The following is a 24839-nucleotide window of genomic DNA, read 5'->3' as shown; positions in this document are numbered from 1 at the left end:
TTACAGAGCTGTTTTCAACACTGGCTGGAGGCACTCTATTCACCAAGCTGGATCTCAAGCAAGCATACCAGCAACTGGTCCTGGATGAAGAGTCAGCCGAGCTGTTGACAATCAACACCCACAGAGGACTTTTCTGCGCCACAAGGCTGCAGTTTGGGGTGTCTACGGCTGTGGCAATCTTTCAGAGGTTCATGGACACCCTGTTGGCTGGTGTTCCGGGAGTTCAGCCTTACTTGGATGACATACTGATTACAGGCAAGACACAGGAAGCCCATGATGAGTGGCTGCAGGAAGTACTACGCCGGCTGGCTGAGGTAGGACTACGCCTTCAGAAGGAGAAATGTGTGTTCGCTGCCAATGGGGTGGAGTTCTTGGGATTCCGAGTGGACAAAGACAGTGTGCATCCGACTACGGAGAAGGTGGAGGCTATCAGGAGCACTCCCACCCCCAAGAACAAGACCGAACTGCAGGCATTCCTCGGACTGTTAAACTTCTACAGTTTTTTTCAAGGGCAAAGCCACAATCTTAGAGCCACTGCACAGGCTGTTAGACCAAGCAACAGTGTGGAACTGGACCTCAGCTCATGAAACAGCCCACAGACAGGCAAAGGAACTGCTACAAGCAGATAAGGTTCTGGCACACTATGATGAAAACAAGCCATTGGTGTTGGTGTGTGATGCCTCACCATACAGGCTGGAAGCTCTGTTGGCTCACATAGAGCCAGATGGCCAGGAAGCGCCTATCAGTTTTGCCTCAAGAACACTCTCAACAACAGAACGTAATTACGCCCAGACTGACAAGGAGGCCCTAGCCATCATATTTGGGGTAAAGAAGTTCAGCCAGTGCCTGTTAGGGAGACAGTTCATCATCTACACAGACCACAAGCCACTCTTGGGGCTCCTGCATCACTCCAAGCCCATGCCCCAGATCATATCACCGCGTATGCTTTGGTGGAGTCTGATGTTGGGGGCCTACAGTTATGAACTTTGCTACAGGCCTGGGAAGATGCTGGCTAATGCTGATGCTCTGAGTCGCTTGCCTTTGAACCGGCCGATGGCTGAGACGCCACCACCCCTGGAGGTGCTGCTACTGGAGGAGGTTCCGGAGGCCCCACTCCATGCCCAGTGGATTGGCAGCCTCACACAGAAAGATGCAGTCTTATCACGGTTGCTACGCTGGCTGCTGCATGGCTGGCCTTCCGAGGTCCAGGAGGAGCATTTCAAGCCCATCGTTCAGAGGCGCCATGAAATGTCTGCACACAAGAACTGCGTGCTCTGGGGAAGCCGTGTGGTGGTTCCTGCCGCCGCAAGAGAGGAGGTGCTGAAAATGCTGCATGACTCACACCCTGGGATTGTGCACATGAAGGCGCTGGCGAGAAGCTACGTCTGGTGGCCGGGGTTGGACCGAGACGTGGAGGAGGTGGTAAAGAGCTGTGGGACATATCAGCTGACTCGCCATAGCCCATTCAAGGCTCCCCTTCACCCCTGGGAGTGGACCACTCGTAAATGGTCAAGACTCCACATTGACTTTGCAGGGCCATTTCAGGGAAAGGTCTTTTTGATAGTGGTGGATTCTCATTCGAAATGGCTGGAGGTGGCTATCATGAGCTCCATGACATCCAGTGCAGTGATCAATGCGTTGCGTTTGCTGTTTGCCACACATGGGGTCCCCGACGTGCTGGTTTCGGGCAATGGAGCAGCCTTCATGTCAGCGGAGTTCAAGGCTTTTGCAGGCAGAAATTGGATCCGCCACGTGACCACAGCGCCCTATCACCCCTCCTCTAACGGGCAGGCAGAGAGGATGGTGCAAACCACAAAAGAGGCACTGGTGAGGATATCGGTGGGGGACTGGCAAACCAGATTGGCCAGGTTCCTGTTATCACAGCATACCACACCAAACTCAGCAACGGGGAAGAGTCCTACCGAGATGCTGATGGGTTGCTGGCTGGCGACTGCACTGGACCGGCTACACCCGGACTACAGGGATGAGATGCACACAAAGCAAGAAGAGCTGGCTAAGAAGCACCAGGGCACCGCCAGGCAGTTCGAGCCGTCAGAGACTGTGTTTGCCCGTTGCTATGCAGGAGGAAACAAATGGATGCCTGCTGTGGTGGAGCAGGACACGGGTCCCCTGTCATACAATGTCCATACACCTGATGGCCAGCTACACAGATGCCACGTAGACCAGCTACGGGGTCGTACTCCGGTGAGAGTAACAGAGACGTCACAGGCTAGGCCATTGTCTCCGCCACCTCTGCCAGGCAGTGACGGCCTGCTTCCTGCAACAACGATGGAAGCCACATCGACAGAAGGTGTCACGGAGTCATCAGCCATGGAGGAAGGTTTTCCTGCGGCTAGCAGTGGCACCCCGACTATGCCTGTCCAGCGGCGCTCAAGTCAGGTTAGATTCCGTCCCAGATGCCTGGAGGACTAAGGGGTTTTATCTGGGGGAAAGGAGTGTTGTGTTTTGAGTTTTGCTTCAATTAAGTTTGTCCCAGTTCCCAGGTGTTACCTGAAGAGGGTGCTGGGGGGCTCGGTTTTACTTTGTCTTTCACTTTCAGTTTTGGGTTCTGCCATGCAGACAATGTGCTGTAATGTCCACCCATTTACTCAGTAAATAGTAAAAGGTACATTCCGTCTCCTCTATTCATTACTGTTCGGTCAAGATGCAATACCCGGCACCATCCTTGTAAATTTCCTCTGTACCCTCTCTAGTGCAACCACATCTTTCCTGTAATGTGGTGACCAGAATTGCATGCAGTACTCTAGTTGAGGCCTAACTAGTGTTTTATACAGTTGAAGCATAACCCCCCTGCTCTTGTATTCTATGCCACAGCTAATAAAGGCAAGCATTCCGTAAGCCTTCTTAACCACCTTATCTACTTGGCCTGCTACCTTCAGGGATCTGTGGACATGCACTCCAAGCTCCATTTGTTCCTCTACGCCACTAAGTGTCCTACCATTTAATGTGTATTCCCTTTCCTTGTTAGCCCTCCCCAAATGCATTACTTCACACTTCTCCGGATTGAATTCCATTTGCCACTGTTCTGCCCACCTGACCAATTTATTGATATTTTCCTGCAGTCTACAGCTTCCTTCTTCAGTATCAACCACACAGCCGATTTTAGAATCACCTGCAAACTTCTTAATCCTACCCTCTACATTCAATTCAAGATCGTTGATATTGTTAGAATAAAATTTTGCTGCACAAGATTGCTGGACAAGATTTTGCTGGAAAAGACACAAACAACAAATTCGCTGACTGGGACTAATTGAATCACTGCACAGTGAGACATGCCATGCTTACACATGGCTGGAACAAAGTTTGTCTCTTGTCCTGACTGGGACTAATTGGATCACTGAGGACTAACAAGGTTCACTGGTATCCTATCATCGAACTAATCACTTGTATCCTATTATCGAACTAATCACATTCCGCCGGGGAACAAGATGGAACGAAGACCTGAAGAGGCAGAATTGGCAACACAAGTGTGTAAACTCCTGACTGGAGGAAAATAACGATATGCGCTAATAAACGAATTGATTGGATGAATGTAAATGATCTAAAACCAACTTCTTGGAATTGTATATAAGCTCGGCACGTACTACAATCAGGGAGAAGGTGCTCTCGCAGACCGCGTGGTTGCAGATGCTTCTCCCAGAGCTCTGTCATTTAATAAAGTTGCCTCTCTTACTCAAAGTCTAGTTTCCGAGGAATCATTTTTCCTACAACAAATTGGCGCTGCGAGCAGGGTGCCACGGAGCTGAACAGTCATTCGAATCAGTGACCAGGGTGAATAGTCAGATTTTTGACCGCCCATAAATCAGAGACACTCGACAAGGCGACTGAACGGTGAAGCGGCACCAAATCGAATCTGGGACACAGACTGAGTGGGTAAGGGAAACTACTTGATTTGTATTTGTGTATTTGTATTTGCGTATTTGTATTTGTGTAATAGTAACTAAGAAAAACCTCGGACCAGGAGGACACTTGTCTCAGACACCTAGCCTCAGGCTGGTTGTTAAGAGGGCAAATGCCCCACGCAAAGGCCAGGACCATGAAGTAGGTGCCGAGACTCCAAGGTGTTCTAAAGTCGTGATACTAGTCGAGTACGGTTAACATTTTTCTGCATTATATCATGTTGCTAAGTGAACTAGGAGATTATTAGTGTCGGTGTTGTAGGACCCTGATCAGGTAAACAGACACCGGGGAGGGGTAGAAACCCCGTCCAACAAGCAAGCGTTACACGTCCGGGCAGTTTTGAGAGAAAGACAAACCCGGACCTCTGAGAACGCTGGCATAGAGTGCGACAAGAAGCTCGGGTATTCTCGGAAGGAAAGAATAGGGGGGCTCTCTAAGGAACAGATCTCCAGACACGAAGGAACGATCGGTGAAGCAGCGGCGATGTCAGGTGAGGAAGTTAAGAGGGGACCTTCGGGCTCCCTCACATATTCTTATATGACAAACCGACAGTCGTTAATTAAGAAGATGCAGAAAGACGGTTGGGATGTGTCACAGACTTTAGAACTCCAGAGAAGCTGGTTGACTAAACAGACAAAGGATAAAACCAAGAAGGCAGGGGTGTTATTAGTACACCAACTAGCAGGACTCATTGAACAAGTAAACATAATAAAGAAAGTTGCACAAGACAAAGTACAGATGGTTACGAAACTAGAGACAAAGACGAAATGTCAAGCAAAGATTATAAAGGAAATAGAGTGTAAGGTATACGAGGGGGGGCGAATGGGGACCTGTCCAGTCACCACCTCCCTTCCCCCATATTACAGTGCAGAACCAACAGCCCCTGCAGGCGAGGGGGACGTTGAAATAGTCGAGATGGCTCCTGTGAGTCGGGGCGGGACATTGGCTAATCCCACCGCCAGTTACAAACCATTCACTCCCGGGGAAAGACAACAGATCATGACCGTCTTAGGAATACTCCAGCCCCGGAGCCAGAATGTTAAATTCTGGATGGAACTTAACGCCGTCTGGGTAGGGCACCAGTTGCACCTAAGGGATATTCACCAATTGGTCTCAGCAGCCTGCCCTGCGGACAAGTGGCGACTTGTGGCAGGCGGGCATGCAGTTCAACCCACTCAAGACTACAGCAGAGGGCGTTAGACATACGCGGTAGCCCTCACTGACGAAATGGATGCCCAACAGCCGGCATTTGCCCTTTTTAAGACAGAAGTCCAGAGGGTCCTAGGTGATTCCCCCACGAATTGGAATAGAATCACAACAACCAAACAACAAAGGGTGAGGGAGCGTCAGAATATGGAGAACGATTATTCAATATCTACCAAGAGAGCTCGGGCCAACAAAATGCCATTAGGACGGACCCGGCCTTTATACAGGCATTTAAAGATGGCTTGTCACCCAGACACCAAGGCATCATTAAGATGGGGGTAGTAACTGCCAGAAACTATGATGACCTGGTAGAATGGGCTAGTGGGGTAGATGGAAGTGGGATGGAGGATAAGGAAAAGGATAAGGATAAGGTTAAGGTAAAGCAAGAGATGGTAGCAGCCGTGACTAATTGGGAATCTGGAACCCGACCCAAGAAAGGACCATGCCACAACTGTGGAAAGATGGGCCACTTTGCAAAAGAATGCAAAGGGAAGAAAGTTGACAAACAGTGCAATTATTGCGGAAAACGGGGGCACCTAGAGGCCGCCTGTTACGGAAAACACGGCAGGCCTAGTGAGGGGCAAAACACCCTAACCGCCGAAGAATATAAGGAATGGCAGGAATATAAGCGTAGTAGTTGATGTCCGGTGGCCCCCATAAAAGGTAAAAGGGAGGGGAGAATTTATGTGTCTGCACTAGTAGGGGGCCGACAATGTGAAATGCTGGTGGGCACAGGCGCAACAGTTTCCGTCACTAACCTCCCCCTCCCCACGACTAGTAAGTCAATACTCCTGCGAGGACTCAATGGCACTAAAGTGCCAGCTCACTTGAGCACCACGCAGCTGGTGGAAATCGATAATATATACCTCCCCATGAAATTCTATGTGTGTAAAAATAATGAAGGTACAATATTAGGAAATGATATAATGAGGGAGTACAAAGCAATAATTGATTGTGGCAAAGGAAGGTTAACATGGCCAAAGGCGGATGGCCGTAAGGAAAAGATTAGACAACTGGCAAATAACACTGGCACCCTTGGGGTGGCCACCATAACTACCAGGGACTGGCACGAAGATACGGGAGGATACGGAGCCATTTGTGATTCCGTGATTGGGGTATGGGCTGAAACAAAGTTAGATACAGGAAAAGCTAGTATCGACCCTATTAAGATTCCCGGACCAGAACACAAATCCCACCGCCAGTACCCAATAAAGGCGGAGGCCAGGAAGGCAGTCATGGACATATTGAAGGGGCTAGTAGAAAGGGGTATCCTGAGGGAAACCACGAGCACTACTAATTCCCCCACATGGCCAGTAGAGAAACCTGATGGGAGCTATAGGTTGACTACAGACTATACGGCCCTCAACAGGGTCACTCCTAAATTACACCCCATCGTTGCCAGCCCCTCAACAATTTTGAATGGGCTATCCCCTGAACAGAAGATATTCACCGTTTTAGACATAGCTAACGGATTCTGGGCACTCCCATTAGATCCGGAATCTCAAGAGAAATTTGCATTCACAGTAGGGGATAAACAATATACGTGGACCCGATTGCCACAGGGATTCCATAATAGCCCAGCTATTTTTCACCGCGTCATGAGTGATATCCTAAAACAGATAGAAGTACCTAAAGGAAGCACTATTTTGCAGTACGTCGACGACATACTAATAGCCTCGGAAAAGAAGGCAGACCATCTGGCAACCCTATATTTAGTACTAAGGGCCCTAGAGACGGCTGGCCTCAAGTTAAGCCCTAAAAAAGCACAGATAGGAAAAACTCAGGTCCTATACCTGGGACATCTAATCTCCCAAGGACTTAAAGAAATGCCACAGGACAGGAAGCACGCTGTCCAGGGCATGCCGAGACCCGTAACAGTACGCGGAGTCAGGAAGGTACTGGGGCTCTTTAATTACAGTAGAAATTTTATCCCGGGGTTCGCTAAATTAGCAGAACCTATACAAAGATTAGTGAAAGGGGGTAAACCCGCGTTGGAACCGATAGATTGGGGACCGGAACAAGAGGAAGCTTATTCTCAACTAAAGTCTGAGCTAGTATCAGCCCCAGGGCAAGGACTGCCAGATATGAGTAAGGACTTCCACATACATTGCAACAATGAAGAAGGGTTTTACACAGCAGTAGTTACACAGGATCATGGGGATAAAAGAAGGCCCGTTGCCTACTATTCCACAGCGGAGGGACCGGTAGTCACAGGGCTCTCCCGGTGCATAGCTGCATTGGATTGTGCGGCTTGGGCAGTAAAGGTTAGTGAGCCGATAGTAATGACAGGAAACATTATATTGCACACTAAACACACTCTGGTAGAGATGCTGAATACCGGGAAATTAAGATCCGTCTCGAACATGAGACGTGCCAAGTGGGAGGCCGTCCTCCTCCCTCCGCGTAAAGCAGTAACCATTGTTAGAGACACGGGAAGAACCCGGCAGAAGGAATACCGGGAACTGGGGAGCCCCACAACTGTGGGGACGTAGATATGAACCTGGAAGAAGATAGGATAAAAGACACCCCTTTAGCGACAGCGGAAGAGACGTTGTACGTAGATGGTTCACGCAAGTATATAGATGGGCTGCCCCGAACGGGGTGGGCCGTGGTTAATGGCGAATTAAAAACCGTAGAGTCAGGACGGATTGATGGAGGCCTATCGGCCCAAGTGGCAGAGCTAGTGGCTCTCACCAGGGCACTAGAGTTGTCAGAGAATAAAATCGTGAACATTTACACAGATAGTAGGTATGCCTTTGGGGTGGTCCACGATTATATGACTGCATGGGGTAGGAGGGGATTCATTACTACGGGAGGCAATCCCATAAAACACCAGCTGAGGATAGAAGCCCTCCTAGAAGCTAGCGACAAACCCCAACAGGTAGCAGTAATTAAGATTAAGGCACATCAGAGGGAGCCGGACCGGACTAGCCCGGACTGGTTAAATCACCAGTGGAACCAGGCTGCGGACCAAGCAGCACAAAGGGCGCTAGAGCAAGAAAGGATTGAAGAAGTACCAATAGCCGCTGTGAGCAGCTCCGAGGATGAGATAAGTATTGACGGACTCCATGAGGACACCCCCGACGTCAAAAAAGGTACGTGGGAAGAACAAGGCAAAGCGGGGAAGCGATAATGTCTGGCGAAAGGATAACAGGGTAATGGCCCCCAAGTGCATTCAAAATACGCTATTAGAACTCCACCATGGGCTTGTACACTCAGGGAGAGAAGCGATGATGGGAAGCCTCAGCAAAGAATGGTGGTGGAAGGGGATGGGAAGAGATATCGCGAGATACTGCCATCGATGTATCACCTGTGCGCAGTATAACCCCGGGCGACCCATAAAGGTCAAAATGGGACATCAACCAAGGCCACGAGGGTCCTGGGAGCATATACAAATAGACTTCACAGGTCCCCTTCCACCGTCACACGGCAAAACATACTGCCTCGTGGTCATAGACCAATTCACCCGCTGGGTGGAGGCTTTCCCCACGCGAAATTGCACCGCTTTGACGGTTGCCAGAGTCTTAGCTGAAGAAGTAATCCCCAGGTGGGGAATACCAATTCAAATGGACTCTGATCAAGGTACCCGCTTTACCGGGAGTGTCATAAAAACGGTATGCCAATTAATGGGAATTAAACAAAAATTCCACATCCCATACCACCCTCAAAGTTCGGGCATGGTGGGACGAATGAACCGAACCCTTAAAAATGCATTGGCAAAGGCAATGCAGACGTCGGGGAAAACCTGGACTGAAGTATTGCCCATTATCCTAATGAAGCTGCGAGCCACTGAAAACCGAACGACAGGCTTGACCCCTTATGAATTGATGACAGGAAGGGTGATGCAATTGCCAGAAGGCATCATAACAGGTGGGGCCAATGTAGGCCCTTTAAAAGATAGACTAAAACGATACGTTCTGGAACTTAGCACGCAATTAAAGGAGATACGAAAGAATGTCCGCGATAATCAGAGGACAAGGATCGGGCACAAGAGCTCACAATGACGGCTTATGTTCCCTCAGCGGGTAGTAAAGTCATGGTGAAAACTCTGCCCAGCAAACCAGGGTTCGCCCCAAAATGGAGTGGGCCATATGAAATCATAATCAGTGGGGATACCTGTGCCTGTCTAGACATAAGGGGTAAAGGAGTATGGAAGCATTGGACACAATTGAAAGTATATAAAGACAACTGACTGGCTACTTTCTGAATCTGTTTTACAGGTGATCTGCATACCCTTTGTCATAAAATTCCTGTAAAGACTGGACTGCAGTGATATATTAATCATGTTTAGAGTATTATGGGTAATGGCGTTATTTCATATTGTCACGGGAAGCGCGGTACCCCATTTACGTAAAGAGAGAGGATTGCATGTAAATACCTTTCTGTATATGTCATATGTCTATGCGAAAAAAATGGGCCAAAGCTCCTGCTGGGTGTGCGCCCATGTGCCCACCCATACGGGGGGAGGAATCCCATTAAGGCCTATCCCCTTTAAGGTAGAGGAGATGGTAGGGTGGTTATTATACTCTAATACCACCTGGAATAAGGAGGATACCATACAAACCCAAAATAGCTTGAATCCAGATCAGCTGGAACATGAGTGGAAACAGGCAGGGTATAACCCCACGAACTTTAAAGGATGGTTTCATCCCCAGTACGATAATCGAAGGTATCCAGAAGAGCTATTAGTCAGCACAGGGGGAAAACTAAACAATGCAGAGGGGGAAGTCTGCTTGATAAACTATGACAAGACAGGGTTAGTGGTTGGATGGAGTAAGTGCAAGTATAATTACACTTTAACCAAAACCAGGACTAAACGACCAGGTGCCCTAGAATGGCCCTACGTGGGAACGTTTAATTTATCCGAAGTGCTAAACCGGACTAGCAATCTACCCTGGAGGAGAATACCTGGGATCATGTACCAACTTTGGAACAAATTTGAGGCCTATAATAATACCTATTTCATTTGCGGATATAAGGCGTATCCATGGCTTCCACGAACCTGGACTGGGTCATGCTATATAGGATACGTAGTACCATACATCCATTATTTATCCTCCCTAACCCGCCACTACGGGTACCAGTCGTTATGGCAACCAGCCAAGCGTGTTAAGAGAGCTATTACGGAAACCGAAAAATTCTGGGCTATAGCATTCCCCTGGTACGGAACAGGAAAAATAGCAAGGGAATCCATAAACATGGCAGCAGTGCTCGAACAAATAGCCAACGATACGGCTGAGTCCCTGAGAGAAATGAGTGCCGAAATGGTGGCGATCCGGACCACCGCCTTACAGAATAGGATAGCCCTAGATTATCTGTTGGCGGCGCGAGGAGGCACCTGTGCCCTGATCGGGACAGACTGCTGTACATATGTCCCAGATAGCTCCGAGAATATCACGAGCCTAGCAAATCATATCCAAGAAGAAATAAAGAAGCTCCATCAACCCACAAGCACAGGGTGGCTTGATTGGTTGCTAGGGAAAACCGGGTGGGGAGCATGGATGATGCAAGGGATAATAATAATAGTTGTAATTTGTATGTTGATGTGTTGTGCGCTGAGCCTTATAAAGTTGTGTTGCCAAACTGCTATGAAAACCGTGATGCCGATCGCCTCTATCGAGGAGGAACACACCAACCTGCTACCAAGGGATGAAGAACACCAATACGACACTGTCGAAGGAACAACCGAACCCCCGGACATAAGCCCATGGCTGTAAGCACCGACGAAAGGGGGACCGAGGATGGTCATCTGGGAGCAAATGAATCGTGCTCCAGGACCAAGAGGAGGGACTGTTAGAATAAAATTTTGCTGGACAAGATTGCTGGACAAGATTTTGCTGGAAAAGACACAAACAACAAATTCGCTGACTGGGACTAATTGAATCACTGCACAGTGAGACATGCCACGCTTACGCATGGCTGGAACAAAGTTCGTCTCGTGTCCTGACTGGGACTAATTGGATCACTGAGGACTAACAAGGTTCACTGGTATCCTATCATCGAACTAATCACTTGTATCCTATTATCGAACTAATCACATTCCGCCGGGGACCAAGACGGAACGAAGACCTGAAGAGGCAGAATTGGCAACACAAGTGTGTAAACTCCTGACTGGAGGAAAATAACGATATGCGCTAATAAACAAATTGATTGGATGAATGTAAATGATCTAAAACCAACTTCTTGGAATTGTATATAAGCTCGGCACGTACTACAATCGGGGAGAAGGTACTCTCGCAGACCGCGTGGTTGCAGACGCTTCTCCCAGAGCTCTGTCATTTAATAAAGTTGTCTCTCTTACTCAAAGTCTAGTTTCCGAGGAATCATTTTTCCTACAACAATATATACCACAAAAAGCAAGGGACCTAGTAATGAGCACTGCGGAACCCCACTGGAAACAGCCATCCAGGCACAAAAACACCCATCAACCATTGCACTCTGCTTCCTGTCTCCGAGCCAGTTTTGAATCCAACTTGACATTTTGGCCTGGATCCATGGGCTTTTACCTTCATGACCAGTCTGCCATGTGGAACCTTATCAAAAGCCTTGCTAAAGTCCATATACACTACATCAAATGCACTACCCTCATCTACCCTCCTTGTTACTTCCTCAAAAAATTCAATCAATTTTGTCAGACACGACCTTCCCTTAAAAAATCCGTGCTGACTATCCTTGATTTATCCGTGTCTTTCTAAATGAAGATTTATCCTATCCTTCAGAATTCTTTCCAATAGTTTTCCCACCACGGAGGTTAGGCTGTCTGGCCTGTAATTACTCAGTCTAGCCTTTTCTCCCTTTTAAACAAGGGTACCACATTAGCAGTCATCCAGTCCTCCGGCACCACACCTGAAGCCAGAGAGGATTGAAAAATGATGGTCAGGGCCTCTGCAATTTCCTCTTTTGCTTCGCTTAACAGCCAGGGATACATTTCATCCGGGCCTGGGGATTTATCCACTGATTCTCAGCTGCATTCTTACTTACTTGTCGGAAAGAGTTTGCTCACAGTACTTCTGCTGAGAGTTTACTTGCTACAATTTGGAAGTTTTCAGAATCAGACAGTCGGGAGGGGATCGGCAGAGAGGGGATCAGCAGAGAGGGGATCAACAGAGCGGGGAGCTGCAGAGAGGGGATCAACAGGGAGGGGAGCTGCAGAGGGGTGGAGCTCGCAGGAAGTACTACCTGCGAAACAGTGTCTACAGACAGAGGCTGAGTTTCCTTGACCTGTCTGAATTGCAGTGCTTCAGGAGGCTCAGGTTTTCACATCAGGTCGGCCTGACATCAGCAGCCTCCTAGAAGAAGACTTGCCCCCTGGACCTGGTGCCCACATGTTGCTAGTGGCTGTTAATGTGAGTACTGCCCTCAACATTTTTTACCTCTGGCTCCATCCAGGGCTCTGCCGGAGACAGATTCAGGATCTCCCAGTCGGCGGTCCACATATGCATAAGGCAGGTGATTAAGGGCTTTTTTGCCAGGGCCGCCAATTATGTTAACTTCGCTTGCGATGATACCAGCCAGAATGAGCGGGCACTTGGGATTGTGGCTCTGGCTAGATTCCCACATCGACTGCACATGCGTGACAATCTGCACCCCCCCAGATCAACCAGAAGTATTTGTAAACTGGAAGGGTTTCCACTCCATCAATGTGCAACCACAAATGATATTTCTGCAGGTGTGCGCAAGATTCCCAGGGAGCTCCCAATAAAGGAGAAAAGGATAAACCTGCCAATTATAGGCCAGTCAGTTTAACGTCAGTGGTGGGGAAGCTTTTGGAAATAATAATTCGGGAGAAAATGAACAACCACTTGGACAAGAATGAACTAATAAAGGAGAGCCAGCATGGATTTCTTAAGGGAAAATCGTGTTTGACTAACTTGATTGAGTTTTTTGATGAGGTAACGGAGAGGATATATGGGGGCAGTGCAGTTGATGGTGTGTATATGGACTTTCAAAAGGCATTAGATAAAGTACCACATGTTAGTCTCATTCGCAAAATTGTAGCACATAGGATAAAAGGGGCAGTAGCAGCATGGATACAAAATTGGCTAAGGGATAGAAAGGTGAATGGCTGTTTCTCAGACTACAGGGTTCAGTACTAGGACCACTCCTGTTTTTGATATACATTAATGACTTGGATTTGTGGGTACAGGGCACAATTTCAAAACTTGCAGATGGCCAAAAGTTGGAAGCGTAGTAAACAGAAAGGAAGATCGTAATAGATTTCAAGAGGACATAGACAGGCTGGTGGAATGGGCTGATGAAATTTAACACAGAAAAGTGTGAGGTGATACATTTTGGTAGGAAGAATGAGGAGAGACAATACAAGCTAAATGGTACAATTTTAAAGGGGGTGCAAGAAGAGAGAGACCTGAGGGTGCTTGTGCACAAATCTTTGAAGGTGGCAGGACAGGTTAACAATGCATTTAATAAAGCATATGGGATCCTGGGCTTTATAAATAGAGGCTTGGAGTGCAAAAGACATGAAGTTATGCTAAACCTACATAAAACACTAGCTTGGCCCCAGCTGGAGTATTGAGTCCAATTCTGGGCACCACACCTTAGGAAGGCCATGAAGGCTTTGGAGAGGGTACTGAAGAGATTTACTAGAATGATTCCAGCGATGAGGGATTACAGTTACGTGGATAGACTAGAGAAGCTGAGGTTATTCTCCTGAGAGTCAAGAAGGCTAAGAGGAGATCTGATAGAGGTGCTTAAAATCATGAAAAGTTTAGACAGAGTAAAAAACGAGAAACTGTTTCCAGTGGCTGAAGGGTCGATAACCAGAGGGCACAGATTTAAGGTGATTGGCAAAAGAACCGGAAGCGACATGAGGAACAACTTTTTTACACAATGAGTGGTTAGGATTTGCAATGCACTGGCTGATAGGGTGGTGTATACAGATTCAATAGTAGCCTTCAAAAGGGAATTAGATAAATACTTGAAGGAGAAAAAATTGCAGAGCTATGAGGCAAGAGTGGGGGAGTGAGACTAACTGGATTGCTCTTATAAAGAGCCGGTGCAGACTCGATGAGCCGAATGGCCTCCTTCTGTGCTGTAGTATTCTATTTATTTCTGCTTTATTCTTCTGTATAATTTTACTTAATAAGCATGAATTAATTTTCAGCATAAGGCACATGGTGTATGCACTGGTTCAGAAAGACCAGGAGCACGTGGACAATAGGCTAACATTTCAGGTGTAGTATCAGGTCTATAGGAAGAGTGGGTCTGCCTATGGAAGCTGACTTTTGCAGCGCGCACTGCTGAAGTGTATCGGGATGTAGCCTAAACTGTAGTTGATTGTGACAAAGCATAAATATACTGCGGCAAAGTATGTTTAAAAGATTGGATAAAAGAAGCGCTGGTACTTTAATGAGAAATTGGTGTTGAGGTAAAAGATCAACCATGATCTTATTGAATTGTGGAGCAGGCTCGAAGGGCCAAACGACCTACTCCTGCTCCTACTTCTTATGCTCTTATGTTCTTATGATTTACTACATTAATGGTGCTATATAATTGCAAGTTGTTGTTGTTGTTGCCATGGACCACTGAATCAAAAATGTTTCCCTGAATGGAGAAGCCAACAGCATACACTGGGGAGGGGGGACAATCAGTGCAAGGTGAAAAGATTGGAGTCTTGGGGCGCGATTTTCCCAATGGAGGCGGGTTGGAGGCGAGTTTCGGTTTGGGTGGGTTCCAAGCCCGCCTCTACTGAGAGGTGGGAAAAAATTGTGATTTTCCCCTAATTGGCCAGTTGAGTTAAGAAGGACCCAAGGACCCAAGTGTTAAGAAGGACCAAAGTACATGTGCCACAATGGGCAACCTATGCAAATCTGGCCAGGATGAGTGCATGCCTTGCATGGCGTGCTTCCATGCACTAGCACCTTCTGGCCTGTGCAGCATCAGGTGGGTGAGCAGGAGGTTGGGTCTGCTGCTGCTGTCGCTGCTGAGCTGCCTGGTTCTGCTGCTGCCGTGGCTGCTCCTCATCCGAATCTGAGGTCCACGGTGAAAGGAAATAAATGGTTCCCATGCTGCTTGCAGATACTCTGTTGGGGAAGCGCTCAGTGCAAGCCGGGAGAGGGTCTTCCAAGGAGGCCCCAGTTGAGAGATAGAAGCTGCAGCACCTTCGACCTCGGTAGGCCTGCTAATTGTGCTGAAAGCCCTTTGGAACAAAAGTTCTGCCACCTGCAACTCCTCCCCGATGAAAGCTCTGTTTTAATGGTGGAGCTGCAGCTGTGAGGAGGCCACCCACTTGTCAACCCACCAGGATTAGCTGATGTGGTTTAGGAGGGTCGTGCAACACGCTGAAAATGTGGTAAAATAACGAAAGCCTGTCAAAATAGGATTATAGAAGCCCTTAACTACTATTTAATGGTCTTAATGACCACTCCCGACTGATGGAGGCAGGACCGAATTGCACCCATCAAACCCGCCTCCTGCAAAATTGCGCGGAGGAGGGTTCCGAACCCGCCCTCAGTTTTTGCCATTTTGCCAACTGTCCCGCCTCCAAACCCGTTTCCTCGGGGCTGGGAATATCGCCCCCTTGGTCTTTGATGGCAATGAATAGTAAGTTTAAGTGCCCTATCACAAAGCTGCACCATATCGACCATGCTTGCACTAAAACTTGGTTTTTGTTTGCGGAATAAGTTGTTGTGATGAGGCCGGTTTTCAGCTTATATAGTTTTATTTTGTTTTAGGAAAAGCGTATCTGATAATTGCAGTACCTTTACTGGGTTTGGCATCATATGATGCATCTGAACTTAATAATGGAATGCTTTCAGCTTACGTTTTGAAGAGTTTCTCACAGAGGTTGTGGCTACGTAGCAGTTAAACCAATTTTGCATGTTGATTGATGATGCCTTTAGATTAATGAATAATTCTGTGCCATGGGATGTTTTATTATGTTAAAGGCAAGTTGTTGCTGTAGTACAGGAGGAGCAGCTGAATTGGATTTGGAAAACTGTGTGTGATCTTAACTTTTCCCCTGTTTAATGTTGCTTTTCAGGATGAAATCATTACCATATGTATTTAATTGTACCAGCTAATATGGTCTCACATAAGATAAAGATTAAATCTTTCATCATCAATACACACTGAATTTGTCTACAGTGGACGGTTTTTGAACCTCACTCCAGAGTTTGTGCGTGGGCGTTAGTGATAGTGTGAGAAGACCTTTGGGAAATAAAAAAAAAGAAATACTTGCATCTATATAGCACCTTTCACAACCTCAGGACATCCCAAAGTGCTTTACAGCCAATGAAATTTTGATGTGTATTCATTGTTATAATGTGGGAAACACAGCAGCCAATTTGCTTACAAGCTCCCACAAACAGCAATGTGATAATGACCAGATAATCTGTTTTGTTGGTGATGTTGATTGAGGGATAAACATTGGCCAGGACACCTGAGAGAACTCCCTTGCTCTTCTTCAAAATGATGCTATGGGATCTTTTACATCCAACTGAGAGAGCAGACGGGCCTCGGTTTAATGTCGCATCTGAAAGACGACATCTCCGACAGTGCAGCACTCCCTCAGTACTATACAATCAGTCAGCCTAGATTTTTGTGCTCAAGTCTCTGGACTTAATATAGACTGCAATATATAATACTGGAATAGACTACAATATTTAACAAATTGAATAAACTATTTACAAAAAATAACCATCATAAGAAATTAAGAGTTGAAACCTTTACAGCTGCAATTTTTTTAAATTGGTTTTAAGAACATCAGGATGACTACCACAAGTCTGTCACATAGACCATACTAGAAATTACATGTTAATTACATTTGCCTTATTCCACATTTGTGAGATGTTTAATAGACTACATGGTTTAACATCTCACTGAAACAGAGACCATGTGTATAGAATATTCTATTGTTGGAGATGTACAGTTTTCAGCAGAGTTTTTGAATCTCTTTTCTGGTGCAGCCGTAAGTGCAGCATTTCCTTTCCAATCCTGGCGATCTTTCCCTTTTGTTCCTGAAGGATCTGGCCCAGGGTAGATGCTGCATCCCTGATGATGCGAATGCCCGGTCCATATTGCTGCCTCCCTCAATCTGGTGGATGTACTCGTTGAAATCTTCTGGTATCTGATCGTACTGATTGTCGTCGTCATCGAATGCTTGCTCTGCAAAAGATGGCTCGAGTTCCTGGTTCCTGTCAAACATCCTCTGAAGCTTCTTCATGTTGTCCATTTCTTTGACGTAGTCTTTATCAGCTGAGGTCTGGAAGGGATCTGGAACAGAAATAAAACTCCATCTGTGAGTGACCACTACTAGATTATTGAAATTGGTTTTATTTTCCTGCCCTCTGTCCAGCTAGCAGGAGGCCATCACCTGCTCTCCTCTGTCTAGGGCAGAGGAATAATCTCATCCCTGGACTCTCAGGTCCTCTGCTTTATTGTACTCCACTGTATTCTCACTGCTCAGACATAGTTGTTTAAATATAGATTGCTATATAGAGTGATGAGTAATCAATGTCTGGTCACAAGGTTGAACAGTTCTGCACTGCAGTTGTGACAGAAAGTTGATTAGAGCACCAGTCCATGGATCACCAATTCTCGAGTGGAGTGACGACATGAGAGAGTTTAACCATTCTGACATGTGTTTAGGTAACCATTTTTGTCTGTTGCCAGATGTTTTTCCTAAATCTTAGAAAGTAGCGATCTCTCTTTTTTCTCTTAATTGTCCCCCCTCCCACCCCTGCCGATGGGAAATTCATGTTTGTATTTTTGATTTTAAATTTTCTAACCCTGGCTTGAGAGCTGTAAATTCTGCTCTTTTGTCACTACATTACACACAATCAAACTATTATTGGTAGCTATTTGTAGAATGGGAGAACATATAACATATAAATATTAAGATGAATATTCCAGTGACAATGAGCCTAATATGATCCCTAGCTCACTGAAAAAGAAAGACTTGCATTTATATCGCCTTTCACGACCACCGGACGTCCCAAAGCGCTTTACAGCCAACTTTTGGAGTGCAGTCACTGTTGTGAGTCACTGGGAGCCTCCATAAATAACATTCGAACCTCTCGGTTACAATGATGTTAAAAACGTTTAACTTTCTCGACAGAGACATGGGAAAGGGAGTTTTGGAATAATCACCATTTTGGCTATCGAGAAGGCTCTTCCAGCGATGTCCCCCACAGGAAATGATTACGGCTCGGCGGAAATCCCGGCCACACAGCTTGAAGGTCTGGGACAAGACAGAAATGGGAAAGGAGGTGAGGAACAGGTTGATTACCAGAACACACATTAGACACTTCATCTCAGCTCATGAGTCTTCAGACTGGGCTTCTCTGTAAAACTAGTCTTCTTCTCACTCGCTGCTCAGTCGGTTTGCGAGATGTCTCTGCTGAACTCTCTCTCTCTCTCCTGTCCCCCTGTCTTCTGCATGTCTCTGAACAATCTCCCCCTTTTATAGCTGTTTTTGCTCCTTTGTTCTGACTCTCCGCCGTTTTTTTTAAATAACTTGTCCTTCCCTCTCTCGGATGGCCTCTGAGATTCTTGCGACTTTTCAGATTAGACCCCCAGACCGCTCGCAGCCACTCTCCGCCCTTCTCATCATCACATTTACAATCCCCCCGTCCTCTAAACACTCTGTCATATCACAGAATCACAACAGTGCAGATAGAGGCCATTTCGGCCCATCGAGCCTGCACCGACACATATCCTACCCGATCCCTGTAACCCCTACACCAACACATATCCCACCCTATCCGTCAATTTATCATAGCCAATCAACCTAACCCGCACATCTTTGGACTGTGGGAGGAAACCGGAGCCCCCGGAGAAAACCCACGCAAACACGGGGAGAATGTGCAAACTCCACACAGACAGTCACCAGAGGCCGGATTCGAACCCGGGTCCCTGGCTCTGTGAGGCAACCGTGCTAACCACTATGCCACCGTTTTCTCTACAATTGGCAGCACATCACCCCCTATGCCACTGTTTTCCTTCTGGCTTTCATTTTCCAGTTTAGTCCATAGTTTTAATCTAACTTCTTTCAATTCTCCCACGACTCAATCCGTTACTATTATTTCACTTTTTAAACATTTTTCTCCTGTTCCCATTTCTCCTATTTTCTCAATTCCCCCATTGTGTCCTCCGCCTTCTCAGCTTTTATCTCTGTCCTGTGCTTAGGCTCCACCATCTCTTATACCTAACGTGTCACCTTTTATTCCCCCCGTTGCTTTCTCATTTTCTTTGTGTTCTTTCTGATCTTTTCTCCTTCTGATAATTATGTTACTCTGTTTTTGGTCGAAGTCAGACACTTTAGCAGAGGATAGAGCAGATGAATGCGTGGCTAAAGAGTTGGTGTAGGGGGGAGGGTTTTACTTACCTGGGTCACTGGGCCTGCTTCTGGGAAAAGTGGGACTTGTACAAGTCGGACGGGTTGCACCTGAGCCAGAGCGGGACAAATATCCTTGCGGGGAGGTTTGCTAGCACTGTTGGGGGGGGTTTAAACTAACTTGGCAGGGGGATGGGATACAGAGGGGAGCTGAAATAGGGGGTGATGTGCTGCCAATTGTAGAGAAAAAAACAAGTCAGCTTGGTAGACAGGGCAAATATACAAGGGCAAGGCTGGATGGCATCTATTTTAATGCAAGGAGTCTTGCAAATAAGGTGGATGAACTGAAGGTGTTGATAAACACATGGGAGTACGATATTGTTGCTATCACGGAGACATGGTTGAGGGAGGGGCAAGACTGGTAGCTCAATATTCCGGGGTACAGAATCTTCAGGCGAGACAGAGGGGGAGGTATAAGAGGAGGGGGTGTCGCAATATTAATTAAGGAGTCAATTACTGCAGTAAGGAGGGATGATATATTAGCAGGTTCCTCTAATGAGGCCATATGGGTGGAGCTTAAAAACAAAAAGGGGGCAAGCACTTTGATGGGAGTGTACTATAGGCCTCCAAACAGTCAGGGGGAGATAGAGGAACAGATATGTAGGCAAATCTCAGAGAAATGTGCAAATAATAGGGTAATAATAATGGGGGATTTCAACTTCCCCAATATTAACTGGGATAGTCAGAGTGTGAAAGGCTCAGAGGGTGTAGAATTCTTAAAGTGCATCCAGGAGAGCTTTTTGAGCCAGCATGTAGAAAGTCCTACAAGAGAGGGGGCGGTACTGGACCTAATTCTAGGGAATGTGGCCGGCCAAATGGAAAAAGTGCTAGTAGGTGAGCACTTTGGTGACAGTGACCATAAAATGGTAAGATTTAAGGTGGTCATGGAAAAGGACAGGGATGGGCCGGAAATAAATTTTCTAAATTGGGGGAAGGCCGATTTTAATAGGATAAGGCAGGATCTGGCCAAAATGGACTGGGATCAGCTACTTGTAGGAAAATCCGCATCAGAGCAATGGGAGGCTTTCAGAAGGGAGATTGAGATCATACAATGGCAACATGTTCCCGTAAAGGTCAAGGGTGGTTCCAAAAACCACAGGGAACCTTGGATGTCAGGGGATATACGAGAATGGATTAGGAAAAAAAGGAGGGCTTTTGGCAGATACAAAAGGCTAAAGACGGAGGAAGCCCTAGAGGAGTACAAAAAGTACAGGGGGATACTTAAAAGAGAAATTAGGAGATCAAGGAGGGGCCATGAAATAACATTGGCAAGCAAAATAAAGGAAAATCCTAAGATGTTTTATAAGTATATTAAGGGTAAGAGGATAACTAGGGAAAAAATAGGGCCCATTAGGGACAAAAGTGGCAATCTGTGTGTGGAGCCGGAAGATGTAGGAGGGGTTCTAAATGAATTTTTTGCATCTGTTTTCACTATGGAGAAGGACGATGTAGACATAGAAATAGGGCGGGGGGACTGTGATATGCTTGAACATATTCACATCGAGAGGGAGGAGGTATTGGCGGTTTTAGCTGGCCTAAAAATGGATAAATCCCCAGGCCCGGATGAAATGTATCCCAGGCTGCTGTGTGAGGCAAAGGAAGAGATTGCGGGGGCTCTAACACATATATTCAGGACCTCTCTGGCCACAGGGGATGCGCCAGAGGACTGGAGAACCGCTAATGTAGTACCATTATTCAAGAAGGGAAGTAGGGAAAAACCGGGGAACTACAGGCCAGTGAGCCTAACATCAGTGGTAGGAAAATTATTGGAAAAAATTCTGAGGGACAAAATTTGTCTCCACTTGGAGAGGCAAGGATTAATCAGGGATAGTCAACATGGCTTTGTCAAGGGAAGATCATGTCTGACTAATTTGATTGAATTTTTTGAGGGGGTGACTAGGTGTGTGGATGAGGGTAACGCAGTGGATGTGGTATATATGGATTTCAGTAAGGCCTTCGATAAAGTCCCGCACAGGAGACTGGTCAAGAAGGTAAGAGCCCATGGAATCCAGGGTGCCTTGGCACATTGGATAAAAAATTGGCTTAGTGACAGAAGGCAGAGGGTGATGGTCGAAGGTTGTTTTTGTGACTGGAAGCCTGTGGCCAGTGGGGTACCACAGGGATCGGTGCTGGGTCCCTTGCTGTTTGTGGTCTACATTAATGACTTGGATATGAATGTAAATGGTATGATCAGTAAGTTTGCGGATGATACAAAAATTGGTAGGGTGGTAAATAGCGAGGAGGGTAGCCTCAGTCTGCAGGACGATATAGATGGGTTGGTCAGATGGGCGGAACAGTGGCAAATGGAATTTAACCCGGAAAAGTGCGAGGTGATGCACTTTGGGGGGACTAACAAGGCAAGGGAATACACAATGAATGGTAAGACCCTAGGCAAGACGGAGGGTCAGAGGGATCTGGGTGTGCAAGTACACAGATCCCTGAAGGCGGCGGAACAGGTGGATAAGGTGGTAAAAAAGGCATATGGGATACTTGCCTTCATTAGCCGAGGCATTGAATATAAGAGCAAGGAGGTTATGATGGAACTGTATAAAACACTGGTTAGGCCACAGCTGGAATATTGTGTGCAGTTCTGGTCGCCACACTACAGGAAGGATGTGATCGCGTAGGAGAGGGTGCAGAGGAGGTTCACCAGGATGTTACCGGGGCTGGAGCGCTTCAGCTATGAAGAGAGACTGGGCAGATTGGGTTTGTTTTCCTTGGAGCAGAGGAGGCTGAGGGGGGACATGATTGAGGTATACAAAATTATGAGGGGCATAGATAGGATGGATGCTGAGTAGCTTTTTCCCTTAGTAGAGGGGTCAATAACTAGGGGGCATAGATTCAAGGTAAAGGACGGGAGGTTTAGAGGGGATTTGAGAAAGAACTTTTTCACCCAGAGGGTGGTTGGAGTCTGGAACTCACTGCCTGAAAGGGTTGTGGAGGCAGGAACCCTCACAAAATTTAAGAAGCATTTGGATGAGCACTTGAAATGCCATAGCATACAAGGCTACGGACCAAATGCTGGAATATGGGATTAGATCAGACTGGGCTTGATGGCCAGCGCGGACACGATGGGCCGAAGGGCCTCTATCCGTGCTGTATAACTCTATGACTCTATGACTTTCCTGATTTCCCATCTTGTGTTTTTTAACCATTGGTTGTCGTTCTGCAAGTTTCGCTTTTAACCGTGTGAGCAGCACTATACTGTTAAACTGTGTTTTAAGCGAGTGCTCACTAATACTATAGAATCATAGGGCTTTACAGCACAGAAAGAGGCCATTTGGTCCATTGTCTCTGTGCCAGCTCTCTGCTAGAACAGCCTCAAACTAACCCCAGTGCCCAGCACTCTCCCCATAGCCCTGTACCTACCTCTGCTTCAAATATGTGTCAAATTTTCCCTTAAATTATACAATGGTCTCTGACTCAACACCAATACATTTCCCCTAACCTGTCTCCTCACTCTCTCAGTGACAGTCTTAAATTGATGACCCTCTCCTCACTGACTCCCCAATCAGAGGAAATATTCACTCTAGAAAAACCTTTCATAATTAAAAAAAAAATCTCCTTGGTGTTATGTTCATAAATAAATAGACGTTTTCATTATGAACAGCTAGCTTGAGCTAATCATTTATTCAGCCATGTGGACTAGTGTACAGGCATCCATCCTGACTACTGCCTTGTGGGTAGCCCACTATTGAACATACAGCTCCACCTAGTGTATCATTCTAGAAGGACATGTTACTGATCATTACATCCTCCTTCCTTAGAGGTTAAACAGAATCAATATCAATCAATCATAACAACATAAACATCTTCACAACAGTCAACATATTTTCAAAGCTTTACTTTATGAACTCTAAGCTTTTCATTCTTTTATTATAGTTTTCTTTTTCTTCAAAGATTAAGTCTATCAGGCTTTTTTACTTCACGTGTGATCTTCTCAGCACAGGTAAGTCTGATGTGTTTTCATGAGAGCCTGTATGTGTGTTTGTGTTAGATTGTTCTGGTGGTGAGTGACAAGATTCAGTTGCGGCATTGCCATCGATTTGCTCTTGGATACTTTCTTGTGTTTTCAGGAGGGAACGGCGGTTCCTCCTGAGAATCTGTCCTTCCTCAGTTCTAACAGTGTATGACCTTGGTCCTACTTCCTCAAGAACTGTAGCTTCCCTGTTCCATGCATCTGGATCCTCAATCTTGACAACATCATCCCTTGTCAATGGTTTCAGAGTTTTAGATGACTTGTCATAGTGTGATTTCTGTTTCAGCTTTAACAGTTGAAGTCTCTGCCTCAGTTCCTTACTCTGCTTTTCTTTTGCACAGCAGGGTAGCGTGGTGCGCCACTTGCGACCCATTAGGAGTTCAGCAGGTGAAGAACCACAGTCTAAAGGGGAGGCTCGGTAGCTCAGCAGGGTGAGATAAGGATCAGACTTGCTTTCTGTTGCTTTCTTCAGTAGCTGTTTGAGAACTTGAACACCTTTCTCTGCCTTACCATTTGACTGAGCATACAGAGGACTGGATGTGATGTGTTGAAAGTCATAATGTGCTGCAAACTGTTGCCACTCCTTACAGTTGAAGCACGGACCATTGTCGCTGAAGGCAATCCTGGGAATTCCATGGCTGGCGAAGATGGATTTAACATGCATTATGACACTGCTTGCCGATGTGCTTGAGAGCAGTGCCATCTCAGGATAGTTAGAATAGTAGTCAGTCACTATTAGATAGTCTTTACCATTCAAATGAAAAAGGTCCATACCAACCTTTTGCCATGGTGCTGTTGGTAAGTCAACTACTATCATTGGTTCCTTTGCTTGTTTGTTTTGGTGTTTCTGACATGTCTCACATTCGCCTATCATGTTCTCAATGTCCTTATTTATGCCAGGCCAATAAACAGTGTCTCTTGCTCTCCTTTTGCATTTTTCAATTCTGAGGTGTCCCTCATGAATCCTTTTGAGCATGTCTTGACGTAGAGCCTGTGGAATGACTATTCTGTTTTGTTTTAGTAATAGTCCACTTGCGACACTCAACTCTGACCTGATGTGATAATACTTTGGACAGGAACCTTTTGGCCAACCATGATGAATGTTCTCTATTACTGTTTGTAACACTGTATCTTTTACTGTTTCTTCTGCTATTTGCTTTGATTTTGTGTCTGACATGGGCAGCGCAGCAGTGACCATACTCACATGAACATCCACGTCTTCCCCAGTGGAGCTCACATGACTCATTGTGGGTGCTTGGGATAGTGCATCTGCTAACACTATGTGTTTGCCTGGTGTGCAGATCAGTTCAAAGTCATATTTTTGCAGCTTCATCATGAGTTGTTGAACCCTTGGAGACATCTCATTCAGATTTTGTTTTA

General features: G+C 46.4%; 1 protein-coding gene across 1 annotated transcript; it reads right to left on the bottom strand.

Moving 5' to 3' along the window:
- Positions 1-16810: 16810 nt before the first annotated feature.
- On the bottom strand, positions 16811-18807 carry LOC147124828 (relaxin-3-like). Its single transcript, XM_086004548.1, has 2 exons — positions 18235-18807; positions 16811-17358 (listed from the first exon to the last, which is right to left on the bottom strand). Exons 1-2 carry the CDS (start codon positions 18395-18397, stop codon positions 17018-17020), a joined length of 504 nt encoding a protein of 167 aa, XP_085860674.1. The 5' UTR covers positions 18398-18807; the 3' UTR covers positions 16811-17017.
- Between the last annotated feature and the right edge of the window lie 6032 nt (positions 18808-24839).

The sequence above is a fragment of the Somniosus microcephalus genome, chromosome 1 (assembly GCF_052327205.1).
Source record: "Somniosus microcephalus isolate GS21.2 chromosome 1, FLI_Smic_1.0, whole genome shotgun sequence".
NCBI lineage: Eukaryota > Metazoa > Chordata > Chondrichthyes > Squaliformes > Somniosidae > Somniosus > Somniosus microcephalus.
Note: the sequence above shows the minus strand (reverse complement) of the source record. Positions and strands in the feature narration are given on the sequence as shown.

What these genes read in the sequence shown, in the direction of transcription:
- LOC147124828 (XM_086004548.1), bottom strand. Translation starts at nt 18,397, where the DNA reads ATGAAGTGTCTAATGTGTGTTCTGGTAATCAACCTGTTCCTCACCTCC. An exon ending in CCTTCTCGATAGCCAAAATG is followed by an intron (nt 17,359 to 18,234) that starts GTGATTATTCCA and finishes TTTCTGTTCCAG; the next exon opens with ATCCCTTCCAGACCTCAGCT.